The 18,669-nt window shown below is 39.6% G+C and overlaps 1 protein-coding gene across 50 annotated transcripts in view; it reads right to left on the bottom strand.

Moving 5' to 3' along the window:
* SCEL (sciellin) overlaps nt 1-18,669 on the bottom strand; it is a 120,089-nt gene that overhangs the window by 33,938 nt on the left and 67,482 nt on the right. For 13 of the 50 annotated variants that reach the window (XM_073614296.1, XM_073614299.1, XM_073614312.1 and 10 more), the window contains 10 exons: nt 15,777-15,809; nt 14,487-14,561; nt 11,127-11,189; nt 9,268-9,339; nt 7,707-7,766; nt 6,398-6,457; nt 5,216-5,275; nt 3,940-3,999; nt 2,758-2,817; nt 2,198-2,257 (listed from right to left, as the gene is read on the bottom strand). In XM_073614296.1, coding sequence (XP_073470397.1) covers nt 2,198-2,257; nt 2,758-2,817; nt 3,940-3,999; nt 5,216-5,275; nt 6,398-6,457; nt 7,707-7,766; nt 9,268-9,339; nt 11,127-11,189; nt 14,487-14,561; nt 15,777-15,809 — 603 coding nt within the window. The remainder of the gene's footprint in view (nt 1-2,197; nt 2,258-2,757; nt 2,818-3,939; nt 4,000-5,215; nt 5,276-6,397; nt 6,458-7,706; nt 7,767-9,267; nt 9,340-11,126; nt 11,190-14,486; nt 14,562-15,776; nt 15,810-18,669) is intronic. The other 37 variants (XM_073614320.1, XM_073614318.1, XM_073614328.1 and 34 more) reach the window with 22 other exon arrangements.

Here is an 18,669-nt window from a genome sequence, read left to right as displayed (position 1 = left end):
AACAGCCTTATGCAGAAAAAATAATCCTTTGTTTGGTTGAATAAAGAGCACACGATTACTCTGCTGATGCCAGGCGTGGACTCCTTGTGGAACCTTTGTAGGGTTTCCATATTTGGTAATCCAAAGTGTTGACTACTATTCCCCTTTGTTAAAGCACCCACCCACAGGGTTTCTGTAGAGTATATTATCATGTCATATCATGTCATATATCTTATTATCCCTTATATCCTTTTTATTATCCCTTTCTACTTATGAACAAATAAGAGACAAGTAAACACAGCTTATTTAACAAATATAAGTTCAAAAACAGAAAGAGAACAGAAAAAAACCCCACTAAAAGCATTAATTAAATGCAAATAAACCTTTGCATAACAAATCTGCATATTGATTTTGTGAATACCTAAAACTGTACAATACTAGTCTCAATATTGTTCCTAAATTCATATTAAGAGTAAAGACTTGCACCACCTACATATATTCCATTTTAAAAAATTGGAAAATATCTATTGGTTTTAAATATTGTGTGCTAGTATGCTAAAAGTCAGTTGCTAGGGAATTTGCAAAATACTGTATTATACTGTATTATTTACATTACATTATTATATATATAACCATGTGAGGCAGCGCTGTAACCTAAATAATAAATGTCATAAATTACCAATCATTTTTATGAAAATCAAACTCCTAAAATAAAGTCTTTAATGGAAAGTCTCATATAACAACACCCCTTTTCAGTGCAAAGAAAACTATAATCCAGCAACAAAATCATGATCACGTGATTCCACTCTTCTTTTATCACCGCAAGTGAAGCCTCTCACACTCATCTTCAGTCTCAATCACTGACTAATATTGCCTCTCATTTAAATGATTGGCAAAAGGCACTCAAAATAGTTGTCATCATCCTCACACTGCGCCTGTGCTCCTCCAGATCATCTCTTCTTTAAAATGTCCCCAAGCAGCTCATAATAAAAGAGAGAGAGGCCTTGGATAGTGTGGTAGCATCAAAAGAAAACATTTATTCCATCCCAATTAAAAACATACTCACAAAAATAGTAAAAACTAGCCCATCAAATGTACAAAATTTTCAAATACAAAAAATCATTGTGTCCACTAGCCGCCTCATACCTGCCTCTGTGCACAGCACTCGGCATCTCACCCGGTCCTCCGATCCAAGAGTCCTGGCACATCACTTCCCGGATGGGTCTGACATCACTTCCTGGTTACCGCCCAGACTAGCCTTTTCACGTTTCATCATTACGACTTTTTACAAAAGGCTGAGAGGCAATATTAGTCGTTGAGTGAGACTGAAGATGGGTGTGAGGGGTATCACTTGCAGAGATAAAGGAAGAGTGGAATCATGGGATTGTGAATTTGTTGCTGTTAATTAGACTATCATTTTCTTTGCACAATATACGGATGTTGTTATATGGGACTTTCTATTAAGGACTTTATTTTAGGAGTTTGGTTTTTATACCAATGATTGTTTGGTAATTTTTTACATTTATTATTTAGGTCACAGCGCTGTCTCACATGGCTATGTGATTGTGGTATATGAGGATTTATTTTGTTTTAAAGGTAGCAGCGTTGAACTGATTGATTTAGCACATATTGACATTATTAAGGATATTTCTGTGGCACGGTAGTTATTGCAAATTGGATTTGCAACACACAATTATTGGTTAAACACTGTATTGTTTACATTTTTAGCTTTTGAGGTATATGTCATGGCTGGATCACTGCTTCACAGAACCCCATGTATACTGTAAAGCTGTAGCTCTTTTATCCACAGAGAGAATTGTACTATCCAGCATAAACAAAAATATACATTTATACAATACAGAGCAGCAATATAGCCACGACATAGACTTCAGCAGAGGTAATGTTTGTTTACACTCCATAAATATAAAAAATCCCTTTTGTAAATTTTATAAGAAAACAGCCAAACATATTTATAACATTTTACTACTCGATCTTCACGTTCTAAACATTACATATATAAATGACACTGATGCACCACAGAAAAATTACTTCTAGAGTGGATAAATAAGCAACTTCATAATTTTTTTATAAAGAGTTCAGTTGAAGGCTTTTTATTCTAAGTTCTACTAGCCTGTATTATACTAACAGAATAATTCAAACAGTATGTTGGAACACCATATGTAACACTAATGAAATGTTGCATGATTTCATAGCTTACCCCCTGCTGCTTACAACTTTAGGGTTTGATACTTCAATGAGATTATCCAGATCTTGACTTCTGTAACCAAAAATACAGTTGTAAATGTAAAAATGCAGTTGTCAATTATTTTTCACATTCATAACCAGATGTGCTTTACATTGACAATAAAACGTGAATGTGTTTTACTGTGTATAATGTTACCAAAAGTTGGAGTGTAACCATCTATATTGGACCTTGGCTTGGATGTGTACAGCCAATGCCCAGCTGCAAAAGAGAATATTGTGACAACACAAAAATCTCACCAATTACTAGAGGCCAGCCAGTAAGAATTAGTCACAATGGGGTTGATTTATTAAAACGGGAAAGTGCAAAATCTGGTGCAGCTGTGTATGGTAGCCAATCATCTTCTAACTTCATCTTGTTCAATTAAGCTTTGCCCCAAAAAACTGGAAGATGATTGGTTTCTATGCAGACCTGCACCAGATTTTGCACTCTCCAGTTTTTGTAAATCAACTCAATGAGTTTGGGACAGGTAAAATAACACTTAGCAAGTGAATTCATTTGTAGCCGTAGCTTACCCCTTGCTTTTCACAACTCTAGAGCTTGATACGTCAATGAGATTATCCAGATCTTGACTTCTGTAACCAAATTTACAATTGCACAGTCAATAATTACTCACATTCATAACTCCAAACTGGAGATAAAGACAGCCTGTTGTCAGGCTTTGAATAATGAGGTAGTTACATATTCTTAGGCAGTAAATTCATCTTGAATTAAGCTTTCACTGACCACTGTAACTGTAGGCACTGCTGAGCAAATTATCTCCAAAGTTCATAGCTGTTCTATCAGGGGTTTAACTCATTCTGCTTCCCTGTTTACATTAGAGAATGGAGGTCTGGAAAGCTGCTGTCATTGGAAGGGGGGAGCTCTGCCTGACAGAACAACTTCAATACTTTTTCTGTGACCCATGATAAATGCTTAAGGGTCCTCACTCAGGCTGTCAAGGTCTGGTGAGTTAGATGCCACTGACTAGTGAGGGTGCAGGCTGAGGAAAGGTCCATCCAGACCCAATGTATACTGCAGAAATAGGAAGCGATAGCCCAGCCAAGGCTTACCTCACCCAGCCTGAGTGATTAGCAGGTATTACTTTTGCTGTTAACTTTGAGGTTTCATTTTTATTTTTTTAAATACCTCAATCATGCAAAATACTGCATTGCAGTCATTATATGGAGCTAACGAGCTTAGGAAATCACTGCACTTAGAATAATATAACCAGAATTTGTGAAGGATGGACAAATGCTTGTCACATTCTTCCAACATTTTTTCTTTTAACTGCTTGTTTGTGAGCGGGGCCCAGAGTGGGGTGCTCATAAAGGAATGTAGGCACACGGAGACCAGATGTTGCGGTAATGTATATTTAACAGAAAAGTTCTGACAAGGTGGTATCAGAGTCACTGCAACATGGCCAGCCTGGCACAGCAGCACTTATAAGGAGTTGCAGAGAATTCCTGCAGCACTGATCATGCAGATAGCACTCAACAGAGGAGGTGGCTGGATGGCAACAAGGAGCCTGAAGATAGAGCAGCTCCTAGCTGATGACAGAGAAGAGCGGACCCTAAACTGTACATCCTCTATGGGAACCTATTCCACTGTTAGACACATTGGGTTTGAAAACTGGAGAGTGCAAAATCTGGTGCAGCTGTGTATGGTAGCCAAACAGCTTGACATAATTAGTGACATAATTTCTAGCCGTAGCTTACCCCTTGCTTTTCACAACTCTAGAACTAGAAACATCAATGAGATTATCCAGATCTTGACTTCTGTAACCAAATTTACAATTGCACAGTCAATAATTACTCACATTCATAACTCCAAGCTGGAGATAAAGACAGCCTGTTGTCAGGCTTTGAACACTGAGGTAGTTACATATTCTTAGGCAGTACTGTAAATGAGTTTTAAATTAAGCTTTCACTGACCACTGTAACTGTAGGCACTGCTGAACAAATTATCTCCAAAGTTCATAGCTGTTCTATCAGGGGTTTAACTCACTCTGCTTCCCTGTTTACATTAGAGATTGGAGGTCTGGAAAGCTGAAGGGGGGAGCGCTGCCTGACAGAACAACTTCAATACCTTTTCTGTGACCCATGATAAATGCTTAAGGGTCCTCACTCAGGCTGTCAAGGTTCAGTGAGTTGGATGCCACTGACTAGTGAGGAAAGGTCCATCCAGACCCAAAGCATACTGCAGAAATAGGTAGCGATAGCCCAGCCATGGCTTACCTCACTTGCCTGAGTGTTTAGCAGGTATTACTTTTGCTGTTAACTTTGAGGTTTCATTTTTTTTCTAAAATACCTCAATCATACAAAATACTGCATTACAGCCATTATATGGAGCTGGCGAGCTTAGGAAATCACTGCACTTTGAATAATATGACCATAATTTGTGAAGGATGGACAAATGCTTGTCACGTTTGTCCAACATTTTTTCTTTTAACTGCTTGTTTGTGAGCGGGGCCCAGAGTGGGGTGCTCATAGAGGAGTGAAGGCACATGGAGACCAGATATTGCGATAATGTATATTTAACAGAAAAGTTCTGACAAGGTGGTATCGGAGTCACTGCAACATGGTCAGCCTGGCACAGCAGCACTTACAAGGAGTTGCAGAGAATTGGCATTATCCAATCAGACAGCTGCCCCCCTAGTGACACCTTCACCAATGCCCAGCTGCAAAAGAGAATTTTGTGACAACACAAAAATCTCACCAATCACTAGAGGCCAGCCAGTAAGAATTAGTCACAATGGGGTTGATTTATTAAAACTGGAAAGTGCAAAATCTGGTGCAGCTGTGTATGGTAGCCAATCATCTTCTAACTTCATCTTGTTCAATTAAGCTTTGCCCCAAAAAACTGGAAGATGATTGGTTTCTATGCAGACCTGCACCAGATTTTGCACTCTCCAGTTTTTGTAAATCAACCCAATGAGTTTTGGACAGGTAAAATAACACTTAGCAAGTGAATTCATTTGTAGCCGTAGCTTACCCCTTGCTTTTCACAACTCTAGAGCTTGATACGTCAATGAGATTATCCAGATCTTGACTTCTGTAACCAAATTTACAATTGCACAGTCAATAATTACTCACATTCGTAACTCCAAACTGGAGATAAAGACAGCCTGTTGTCAGGCTTTGAATATTGAGGTAGTTACATATTCTTAGGCAGTAAATTCATCTTGAATTAAGCTTTCACTGGCCACTGTAACTGTAGGCACTGCTGAGCAAATTATCTCCAAAGTTCATAGCTGTTCTATCAGGGGTTTTACTCATTCTGCTTCCCTGTTTACATTAGAGAATGGAGGTCTGGAAAGCTGCTGTCATTGGAAGGGGGGAGCTCTGCCTGACAGAACAACTTCAATACTTTTTCTGTGACCCATGATAAATGCTTAAGGGTCCTCACTCAGGCTGTCAAGGTCTGGTGAGTTAGATGCCACTGACTAGTGAGGGTGCAGGCTGAGGAAAGGTCCATCCAGACCCAATGTATACTGCAGAAATAGGAAGCGATAGCCCAGCCAAGGCTTACCTCACCGGGCCTGAGTGATTAGCAGGTATTACTTTTGCTGTTAACTTTGAGGTTTCATTTTTATTTTTTTAAATACCTCAATCATGCAAAATACTGCATTGCAGTCATTATATGGAGCTAACGAGCTTAGGAAATCACTGCACTTAGAATAATATGACCAGAATTTGTGAAGGATGGACAAATGCTTGTCACATTCTTCCAACATTTTTTCTTTTAACTGCTTGTTTGTGAGCGGGGCCCAGAGTGGGGTGCTCATAAAGGAATGTAGGCACACGGAGACCAGATGTTGCAGTAATGTATATTTAACAGAAAAGTTCTGACAAGGTGGTATCAGAGTCACTGCAACATGGCCAGCCTGGCACAGCAGCACTTATAAGGAGTTGCAGAGAATTCCTGCAGCACTGATCATGCAGATAGCACTCAACAGAGGAGGTGGCTGGATGGCAACAAGGGGCCTGAAGATAGAGCAGCTCCTAGCTGATGACAGAGAAGAGCGGACCCTAAACTGTCCCTCCTCTATGGGAACCTATTCCACTGTTAGACACATTGGGTTTGAAAACTGGAGAGTGCAAAATCTGGTGCAGCTGTGTATGGTAGCCAATCAGCTTGACATAGTTAGTGACATCATTTCTAGCCATAGCTTACCCCTTGCTTTTCACAACTCTAGAACTAGAAACATCAATGAGATTATCCAGATCTTGACTTCTGTAACCAAATTTACAATTGCACAGTCAATAATTACTCACATTCATAACTCCAAGCTGGAGATAAAGACAGTCTGTTGTCAGGCTTTGAACACTGAGGTAGTTACATATTCTTAGGCAGTACTGTAAATGATTTTTAAATTAAGCTTTCACTGACCACTGTAACTGTAGGCACTGCTGAACAAATTATCTCCAAAGTTCATAGCTGTTCTATCAGGGGTTTAACTCACTCTGCTTCCCTGTTTACATTAGAGATTGGAGGTCTGGAAAGCTGCTATCATTGGAAGGGGGGAGCCCTGCCTGACAGAACAACTTCAATACTTTTTCTGTGACCCATGATAAATGATTAAGGGTCCTCACTCAGGCTGTCAAGGTTCAGTGAGTTGGATGCCACTGACTAGTGAGGAAAGGTCCATCCAGACCCAAAGCATACTGCAGAAATAGGTAGCGATAGCCCAGCCACGGCTTACCTCACCTGGCCTGAGTGTTTAGCAGGTATTACTTTTGCTGTTAACTTTGAGGTTTCATTTTTTTTTCTAAAATACCTCAATCATACAATATACTGCATTACAGCCATTATATGGAGCTGACAAGCTTAGGAAATCACTGCACTTAGAATAATATGACCATAATTTATGAAGGATGGACAAATGCTTGTCACGTTTGTCCAACATTTTTTCTTTTAACTGCTTGTTTGTGAGCGGGGCCCAGAGTGGGGTTGCTCATAGAGGAGTGAAGGCACACGGAGACCAGATATTGCGATAATGTATATTTAACAGAAAAGTTCTGACAAGGTGGTATCAGAGTCACTGCAACATGGCCAGCCTGGCACAGTAGCACTTACAAAGGAGTTGCAGAGAATTCCCGTAACACTGATAATGCAGATAGCATTCAACAGAGGAGGTGGCTGGATGGCAACAAGGTGCCTGAAGATGGAGCAGCTCCTAGCTGATGACAGAGAAGAGTGGACCCTACACTGTCCCTCCTCTACGGGAACCTCTTCCAGTTAAACACACTGGGGTTTATTTACTAAAACTGGATAGTGCAAAATCTGGTGCAGCTGTGCACCAATCAGCTTCTAATTTCAGCTTGTTCAATTAAGCTTTGACAAAAAAAACCTTGAAGCTGATTGGTTGCAATGCAGAGCTGCACCAGATTTTGCACTCTCCAGTATTAGTAAATTAACCCAATGAGTTTGGGACATGTAAAATAACACTTAGCAAGTGACATAATTTCCAGCCGTAGCTTACCCCTTGCTTTTCACAACTCTAGAGCTAGAAACGTCAATGAGATTATCCAGATCTTGACTTCTGTAACCAAATTTACAATTGCACAGTCAAAAATTACTCACATTCATAACTCCAAGCTGGAGATAAAGACAGCCTGTTGTCAGGCTTTGAACATTGAGGTAGTTACATATTCTTAGGCAGTACTGTAAATGAGTTTTAAATTAAGCTTTCACTGAGCGCTGTAACTGTAGGCACTGCCGATCAAATTATCTCCAAAGTTCATAGCTGTTCTATCAGGGGTTTAACTCACTCTGCTTCCCTGTTTACATTAGAGATTGGAGGTCTGGAAAGCTGCTATCATTGGAAGGGGGGAGCTCTGCTTGACAGAACAACTTCAATACCTTTTCTGTGACCCATGATAAATGCTTAAGGATCCTCACTCAGGCTGCCAAGGTCTGGTGAGTTGGATGCCACTGACTAGTGAGGAAAGGTCCATCCAGACCCAAAGCATATTGCAGAAATAGGAAGCGATAGCCCAGCCACAGCTTACCTCACCCGGCCTGAGTGATTAGCAGATATTACTTTTACTGTTAACTTTGAGGTTTCATATTATTTTCTAAAATACCTCAATCGTAAAAAATACTGCATTACAGCCATTATATGGAGCTGACGAGCTTAGGAAATCACTGCACTTAGAATAATATGACCAGAATTTGTGAAGGATGGACAAATGCTTGTCACGTTTGTCCAACATTTTTTCTTTACCTGCTTGTTTGTGAGCGGGGCCCACAGTGGGGTGCTCATAGAGGAGTGAAGGCACATGGAGACCAGATATTGCGATAATGTATATTTAACAGAAAAGTTCTGACAAGGTGGTATCAGAGTCACTGCAACATGGCCAGCCTGGCACAGCAGCACTTACAAGGAGTTGCAGAGAATTGGCATAATCCAATCAGACAGCTGCCCCCTTAGTGACTCCTTCAGGGGCAAGAGGAACATGGGTTCCTCTTGCCCTCCGCTACCGGACAGTGCCACCTATGCAGGGAGGTCGAACTACACTTGCCTATATATGCATATGATGTATGATCGACAATCGTAGATGGAATAATATACAAAAAGATTAATGTTAAAAAAATTTACATTTTTGGTTGTACAAATCAGTTTTTGTGGTTGTTGCTTGTCACGTTTAGGAAAGCTCAGATTATTTGGACATTATTCCCTTTTAGCCACAGGAAAGGGATCGGTGCTGAGCCTGTACCCCAATATATTTTTGGGCCAAATTAGAGAGAAAAGCTGCAGCAGATCTGGAAGATCTGTGATTGCAACAACAATATCATATCTAAATGTCTTTAGTTAGCTTTTGGTAAAAGATCTGCACATTTGTCACCAGTTTTAGAAAAATGCACATGCAGTATTTTACATGGGTGATCTTCTTTGCATGAACCACACTTAATGTGTATAATTGCTTCATAATTTTACATTTATGATATCTGATTGATGATACTGATCATTAAACATTATTTTTTCTTTTTGTACTACCTCATTGAATTTGTATACAAATTCCTACTTTCATTGGTAATACCTTTGCTTTCGGTCAACTGCACTTCTTCTTTCTCCACTGTCAAGTATAACAGGCTTAGAAGGGTATGCCGGCCTAAAATAAATATATATATATATATACATATGATAATTATATTTATCACTGTACCATATATCAGTGCATGTTTATTTTTCATTAAGTATGCAACCACCAATGAATTATACAGTATATACACCAATGTTCAAAAAACATTAGGTATGAATCTACTATTGTCACACCTATAGAAAATAAAGTAATAATTTAAAAGCTCCATGCTGAAAATATAATGATTCCAGCATTCAGTATTTTCAGCAAGTGAATTTATGCCTGTGTTAGAAGGAGCTTAAAGCCGTTCAAAGGCAGCGAAAATGCATCTCTTTCCTGACTCATTGAAATGGAAAGCATTTGGGATCCATGCATAGTAACTTTTATCAGATGTTTTTTCACATAGGTGTTTTGCTTTATGATTTTTTTTTAAAAAACAGTTAGTTCATTTACAATTACATTCAGTTTTCCTTGAAAGCTGACATGTTGAATCAGCTATTGACTTCCTATAATTTGCAGATACAGTAGACAAAATCTTTTCAGTTCAAATCTCTGCCCATCTGTTGCAAACTCTGCTGCAACCATATTGAAGTTGATTTTTCATTTTCCACCATGGAGAATGCAGAATCAGCAGTGATACCTCCTCTCCACAAACAGAAAAATAAGAAACCTGTGTGGAAAAAGTTTAATGTTTTCTTTGTGGACAAGAGAAGTAGAAACCTTTGTGAGGAAAGTGAAATGTTCTCTGAATGGGCAGGAGAAGGAGAAAACTTTAAGCAGAATGTGAAATGTCCTCTGCATGGTCAGCAGAATGAGAACCCTTTGTGGAGAATGTGAAATGTTCTATGCATGGACAGGAGATTGAGAAACCTTTGAGGAGAATGTGAAATGTCCTCTGCATGGACAGGAGTACAAAAAATATTTGTGGATTTGTGGATTACCTCTGCATGGACAGGGGAACAGAAACCTTTGTGGAGAAATAAAATGTCCTCTGCATGGGCAGGACAATGAGAAACCTTTGAGGAGTAAATTAAATGTCCTTTGCAGGGATAAGAGAACAAGAAACCTTTATCAAAACATGTATTTGTTGGAATCCAAGGTCATCTTTAGCATTGGGATTCCTGAGAGACATGAAAAAATTAGACATGCTATCTGCCAATAGAACTTAACCAAAAAGTGCATTTTATGCACCCAAAAATATAGAAAATATACCAAATCAAATCATTATTTAACCAATAAAAATGTCAAAGCAATAACTCTAAGGCCAATAGTAAAATAACACGTTATCGCCTCCGATTCCGCAACATGTCTGGTTGACGAACGGCTGTTCAGAAACAAACTGAAAAACACAAAATGAAAAACACAGAAATAAAAGCGCAAATCAACACTCACCAAACTTCTACTAACACGAAATTAGCAGAAGGAGCCCAAACGGTGGCGCTAAAGAGCTGAAAAACCACGTAGTATGTCTAGTACGCACTACGTTCGTAACTGTTGGCCAACATTTGTGTGACCGTGTGTATGCAAGACAAGTTTAAGCCAATGCCCTTCGGACAAAATTCCACGGTTTTGTTGGCAGAAAGTCCAATCATGTGTATGAGGCATAAGAGGAAATCTCCCCAACAGGGACCCAGACAACAAAAAAATGTGACAAAAACTCTAACTTTCCCTTGCTGTTTCCAAAACAGACTTTTTTTAGCTAAATGTTTTGACAGGATCTGTGCCAGCAACATTCTGTGAATGTTATTCTTTACTTTTTAGCACCATCATATTCAGTACAGTTGTACAAACTAATATATATAATATAAAACATTTACCTGCTGTCAATTCTGGCTGGTGGAGAAGTGGGTAGGCTAGGTTTTTCTTCTGTTTTTTCAAATCTAAAAATGACAAAGCACAGGGTACAACTTAATCTCATGAGCATGAAGTACAAAATACATCACTTAATTGCAGGATGCCAATGTGGGAGCTTTTGTTGGAGTCTCTCTCTTAGCTATGTACTGCTTACAGCAGTGACATTGTAGTTCATATGCTGTGTGTGCAATCAGAATGGTGAGCTGTTACTATAGCAACCCTCAAAATGTAAATGTCTATCGTTTCCAGAACTGATTATATTAAAACTAACTGAGTGATATTAACCCACACACTTCCTCACAGGAGACCACCCATACTGTTACATGCTATTAATATTCGTGTTTGTAGCATCCCAAAGGTGACACTTTTTTTTTTTTTTTTTTCATTTATCCGATAAATGAGTATGCCTTGGGGTATCAGTTAACAGTGGAGTTCTTTTACTAAAGCCGAAGAGTGCAAAATCAGGCTCACTTCTACATAGCTTCCAGGTTGTGTTGCCAAAGCTTGATTGAACAAGTTGAGATTAGAAGCCGATTGGTTTCTATGCAGACGTGAGCCTGATTTTGCACTCTCCAGCTTTAGAAAATTATCCCCAGTGTGTTTTGTCTTATTTTTACCTTTGCTTTTTAGTGTAATTTGTATTTGCTCTATGTATATTATGTACTACATTATATCCACAGCTGGAAAAATATTTAAAGTGGACTGCCACCCAAAACTGACCACCAAGGTAAGAGAGTCCTACAATAACCACTCTGCACAGTGCACATGTTGACATACTGTTGACCACTGCACTCTGCAAGCTGTGCTGTATATTACACACTGCTGATTGCTGTACTTGTTAACCTTTTTTAAACCAGTGTTCTTTGAAGCTGAGCTGCCAAAACCAACAGCGCTGGTATGCATCGGTTAACTTGAAAATGACTCTATGATTCATTTTTCCAATTGAGCGGGTCTGAGATCTAGGAAGATACACAGTTGCAATTTATAGTTCTCTGCTGCAAAGTTGGTAAAGGGCCTTTTACATTTTAACTTTTAAAGTCATATTGCGGTCACAAAGGGGTTAATTTGTGCATTAAACAATCCTGACCACTGTATTCTGTATACTGTATTGAATGTTATATAGTCCTGAATACTCTACACTGTAAGCTGTGTTGTACATTACATACTCTTTACTAAAGAGTTCATTGGTTGCTTAGTTGTCCCCAACTGTTTTAAAAAAGTTATTCTTGCTGTCTGTGTCCACACCAGGGAGATTTGTCCTGGTGACCATTATTACTAGGACATTTATTATGAGTTTTGTGGGTACAAGGACTTTGGCTTGTGTGTGCAATAAATGGAAAAGAAGAAAGGTAACAGCGCTCTCTGCAGGGACAACTTAATATATACACCAGGTCCACTCACAGGTGTCGAGGCTCGATGTGTCCCAACACACTCCAATGCAACAGTAATAAGGAGAGCCGGTAAAACTGTAATCCTTGAAGTGACGTTTATTGGTACATCAGAGTGACAATAAAACAATAAAGCTGACGCGTTTCGGCAATAGCCTTAGTCGTACGAGCTACCACTAAGGCTATTGCCGAAACGCGTCAACTTTATTGTTTTATTGTCACTCTGATGTACCAATAAACGTCACTTCAAAGTTTACAGTTTTGCCGCCTCTCCTTATTACTGTGTGCAATAAATACAGTGAGTGGGCTCAGGTTCTTTTTAACGCAATCTTCATCCTCAGACACTCTCAGTGTTTAATGAAATCTGGTTATACCCACCATTTACAAATCTATCTCCTTTTGTGACAAAGGATGCCCTAGGTCTTTGACAATTCTTGCAATGCTCCTAAACTCTAGAGCCCATTTCTGTCTCAGGATATCCCATTATCCTCCTGCCTACAAGTTCCAGCACTCTAAAGCCTCATACACATGATCGGATTGTTGACCAACAAAACCGTGGACTTTTGTCCAAAGGGCGTTGGCCCAAACTTGTCTTGCATACACACGGCACACAATTGTTGGCCAACAAATACGAACATAGTGACGTACTACGTTGTTTTTCAGCTTTTTAGCGCCAGCCTTTGGGCTCCTTCTGCTAATTTTGTGTTAGTAGAAGTTTAGTGAGTGTTGATTCACTCTTTTCATTTCGCACTTTTCAGTTCGCTTCTGAACAGCTGTTCATCAACCAGCCCAACCGATGTTGCGGAATCAGAGGAGATAACCTGTTTTTTATTATTGGCCTTGGAGTTATTGCTTTGACATTATTTTTTTGGTTGAATAATGATTTGATTTGGTATATTTTCTATATTTTTGGATGCATAGAATGCACTTTTTGGTTGAGTTCTATTGGCAAATAGAATGTCTAATTTTATTTGTTTTCTTTTTTTAATGCACAATAAAAAAAATGTGTAGAATAATACTTGGCTATGTATTTTACTTCAGATGACAGTTTGGGAGTAGGCAGTTACATTTTAAAAAATTCAATGTAAAAATACAATGTAAAATTGACAAGGGACACCAACACAGTTGTATCTTTGATCTTAAAAACTTTGGGATAATGGTGTTGTGGTAACTTGCCCAAATAGAAAAAAAATCATAATAATATTATTCTTGATATCACTAGAAAAAAAAAAGCCTTTGAAAATTTGTTTGCCATAACCCAATCAGTATCACCAGCAAAGCAGCTTCATTATTATCCCATTAAAGAAGAAGAGAATGTGCGCTGCATTTGGAGATTTCATAATTTACCATGTCACAAATGTTAATTCTCCATTACGAGCGCTAGTTTACAAGACCAACCGCTTCTGGCTCGTCCTTGCTTCCAAGCATGTGTGTTTGTACTTTGGACTTTTGTCCGACAAACTTGTGTACACACGCTCGGAAAATCCGACAACACACATTTGTCCGCAGAAAATTTTAAAACCTGCTATCCAACATTTGTCTGCGGAAAATCCGACAACAACTGTCCGATGGAGCATACACACGGTCGGATTATCCGCCAACAGCCTGACATCAGCCTGTCGGAATATCCGATCGTGTGTACGAGGCTTATGAATCACAAAATCCTCTAAATATATATAATGTATTAAAAATGTATAACCAGTAGCCCTGCATGTCCCTGATACCAACACTTAACTGACCACAAAACACACCAGAGATGCATACAACAATTGCAGGCGCACACCATATCCACATAAAGATCACTTATTGATTTTATTATATATATATATATATATATATATATATATATATATATACACACACATATACATACAAAGAGAGAGATACATTAGTGGCAATTAATTAAAAGCAACTATTGGCAACTAGCAACAATACCTTGATCTGGCACTGTCAATAAAATTGGTCCTTGTTGGCATATCTGTAGTCCTGGTGTCCGATGAGTAGATGGTGCTAGATATACACACAAAGAAATATAAGGATTCCTTGAGTCATTTTTTCATATGAAATGCCAAGTGAAACATTAAATATTGATGGATAACCATAACTTTACATAACATACTACTGTAAAACTTTTCTATAGCTATCCATAAAATAAGGCCTTATATGAAGTACAAAGCATTGATATTTTATCTGTAATAAAGCGGTGACCTGCAAATACTTTTTCCTATAACAATGTTTTAGAGCAGGGATTTTTGGTTCGCTTTGGGACACCTTACAACAGTTCAACTGATTCTATTGTTTTTCTTTTCTAAATGTCCAATCCATAGTAGACAGTTTCCATATCTTGGATTGATAACTAGTAATTCAAAAATGACTATATGCAAACTTTGCAAACAGCTCTATATTCTTTGTTGTGTCTTGCAAGTTAGCAGTTTCAGGGATCACAGAGGCATAGAGAAATAATACGCAGGGCTCCAAACCCTAGCCATACTCTATCTGATGTGGAATATATACTTTGCATCTGCGTAGATTCTGGCAATATGGTCGGGATCCTTCCAGAGCCTGGAGCAGGTCTGTAATGGGCTAAAGCCCGCTGTAGGTTGATTCTGGGTAAGGACAGCAAAAGTAAGTGCGTTCCTGTGACCCAGAAAAGTAGTATGAACAAAAAAGCTTTGGCTATACTCTTTCAATCCAGTTGTGCCAGGGGGGGTTATTTACTAAAGGCAAATCCACTTTGCACTACAAGTGCAAACTACAAGTGTAAAGTTCACATGAAATTACACTGAAAGTGCACTTGGAAGTAAAGTCGCTGTAGATCCGAGGGGGACATGCAAGGAAGATAAAAAACAGCATTTTAGCTTGCACATGATTGGATGATAAAATCAGCAGAGCTTCCCCTCATTTCAGATCTACCCCTCAGATCTACAGCGACTACACTTCCAAGTGCATTTTCAATGTAATTTCAAGTGTAGTTTGCACTCGTAGTGCAAAGTGGATTTGCCTTTCGTAAATAACCCCCAGGGTCTCTTTAATGTGGTTAGTTATACTGTATAAGAAATGGATTCCTATCAATTATATTATACAAATGTAATCAAAATGGAGAAATATTTTATTCTATAAGTTAAGCTATGTTGATTATAACAGATGTTCCTAATTATTTTGATCTGATTTCCTTTCTTGTTTTACTTAATAAGCAGTAATAAAGTTGTTAATAAAAGATCTTACATTTTTTGTCCATCTGGTTTGCTAGGAACAGCCCTGTAGATGAGTAAAAAATAACATAATTACTTAATAGACATTGCAACATTGTAATTTGTAGTAAATGAATCTTTATCCACAAATGCAGTCTATTTAACTATAAGACCCCTTTCACACTGGGGCGGTTTGCAGGCGGTATTGCGCTAAAAATACCGCCTGCAAACCGCCCCTAAACAGCCTCCGCTGTTTGTTCAGTGTGAAAGCCCGAGGGCTTTCACAATGAAGCGGTACGCTGGCAGGACGGTGAAAAAAGTCCTGCAAACGGCTTCTTTGGAGCGGTGAAGGAGCAGTGTATTCACCGCTCCTAAACCGCTCCTGCCCATTGAAATCAATGGGACAGCGCGGCTATACCGCGGCAATACGGCGGCTATAGCCACGCTGTACGAGTGATTTTAACCCTTTTTCGGCCGTCAGCGGGGGTTAAAACCGCACCGCTAGCGGCCGAATACAGCTGCAAGAACGACGGTACAGTAGCGCTAAAAATAGCGCTGTTGTACCGCCGACGCCCCCACCGCCCCAGTGTGAAAGGGGCCTTAAACCCCTTTCACACTGGGGCGGTTTGCAGGTGTTATTGCGCTAAAAATAGCGCCTGCAAACCGCCCCTAAACAGCCTCCGCTGTTTGTTCAGTGTGAAAGCCCGAGGGCTTTCACACTGAAGCGGTGCGCTGGCAGGAGAAGAAAAAATCTCCTGTCAGCCGCTTCTTTGGAGCGGTGAAGGAGCGGTGTATTCACCGCTTCTAAACCGCTCCTGCCCATTGAAATTAATGGGACAGCGCGGCTATACCGCGGTAATACCGCGGCTATAGCCGTGCTATACGAGGGGTTTTAACCCTTTTTCGGCTGCCAGCGGGGGGTTAAAACCGCACCGCTAGCGGCCGAATACTGCGGTAAAACAGCGCTAAATATAGCGCTGTTTTACCGCCGACGCCCCCTACCGCCCCAGTGTGAAAGGGGCCTAATTGTCCATCTTTACTATACATTAATCAATTAAATAAACTATGATAATGTCTCTATTATCACAGTTCATCTTTTCTCTTCACACCACTGCTGGAAAAAAGTTTTAGCCTGTTTAAGTGGCTGAATTAACACGGTGATAAGCCATGGTAAGAAGCAGTGAAATATCACTGTGGTGTGCAGAGAAAAGGTTAGAGAGAAGGGGGCAGAGAAGGCTTTTAAGGCATTTGTGAAAGGAAACATATGATCCTGATAGAAAGGGTCATAGGTTAATCTTCCCCCACATGTGACTAAAGCTAGGTACACACAGTTTTTCTTTTGTTCAAGCAGCAGGTTGAAGGAAAAAAAACGTACAGACCCCTGCATCAACACAAACGATGTAGATGCATGGACTCCCTCCCTGTTAGAATACACTGATTAGCACTTGCAGCCACTGGCTGCAATCACTGATCGATTGCTGGTTTTGTAGCATGACTGTTTGACAAAAGCTGGTTGTCAGACCAGTTTCTGAACAGACAGCAGTACACATGGACCGAAATTTGCCCAGTTCCTGCTAAACCCACAAATTTTGGTCCGTGTGTACTGGGATTTACAAATAAAGCCGCATAGATAGCCCCATATTATTATTATTTCTATAATAAAAGTTCCCCCACACAGTAGAATTATTATGTTAAAGCTTATGAGAGGAAACATTTTTTTTGCACAGTAAAAAGAAATGTGTGTGTGTGTGTGTGTGTATGTATATTTGTATACATATAGATATGCACCATATTACCAAAAGTATTGGGACACCTGCCTTTACACGCACATGAACTTTAATGGCATCCCAGTCTTAGTCTGCAGGGTTCAATATTGAGTTGGCCCACACTTTACAGCTAGACAAGCTTCAGCTCTTCTGGGAAGACAGTCCACGAGATTTAGAAGTGTGTCTATGGGAATGTTTGACCATTCTTCCAGAAGCACATTTGTGAGGTCAGGCAGTAATGTTCGATAAGAAGGCCTGGTTTGCAATCTCCACTCTAATTCATCCCAAAGGTGTTCTATCTGGTTGAGGTCAGGACACTGTGCAGGCCAGTCAAGTTCCTTCACCCCAAACTTGTGTCTCTATGGACCTTGCTTTGTGCACTGGTCCAAATCATTTGGTGGAGGGGGGATTATGTTGTGGTATTGTTTTTCAGGGGTTGGGCTTGGCATACCAAGACATTTTGGACAATTTCATGTTCCCAACTTTGTGGGAATAGTTTGGGGATGGCCCCTTCCTGTTCCAACATGACTGCGCACCAGAGCACAAATCAAGGTCAATATGACATGGATGAGCGAGTTTGGGTTAGAGGAACTTGACTGGCCTGCACAGACCAAACCTGAACACACTGGGATGGATGTGTTCTCATGCCTAGTGTAGTCAGTTTGCAATAGGAAAGCAGGGGAGCTGGCAGGATCACCAGGTTTTTCACACAGGAAGGAATACAAAGAGAACAAGATACTTTTTAACAAGTACATGGTACAACAGACACATATCAGGAATATAAAATGTTAGGGTAACTAGGTTTTTAGGGTTTTCTAGGTGTCTGGTTCACACTATACAGGCATACCCCACTTTTAAGTACACAATGGGGTTTATTTACTAAAGCTGGAAAGTGCAAAATCAGGCTCACTGCTGCACAGAAACCAATGAGCTTCTAACCCCAGCTTGTTCAATTAAGCTTTGGTAATAAAGCCTGGAAGCTCGTTGGTTTCTATGCAGAAGTGAGCCTGATTTTGCACTTTCCAGCTTTAGTAAATAAACCCCATTGTGTACTTAAAAGTGGGGTATGCCTGTATCATAGTTTATCACAACGTACTGTAGCGCATAGCATTGTCACTTTTTTAAAAAAAGGAAGAAGAAAAATAGTAAACTGAGTCATAC

Source organism: Aquarana catesbeiana, linkage group LG02 (genome assembly GCF_042186555.1).
Source record: "Aquarana catesbeiana isolate 2022-GZ linkage group LG02, ASM4218655v1, whole genome shotgun sequence".
Classification (NCBI taxonomy): domain Eukaryota; kingdom Metazoa; phylum Chordata; class Amphibia; order Anura; family Ranidae; genus Aquarana; species Aquarana catesbeiana.
The sequence above is the reverse complement of the archived record's forward strand: the minus strand, read 5'-3'. Positions and strand labels throughout refer to the sequence as shown.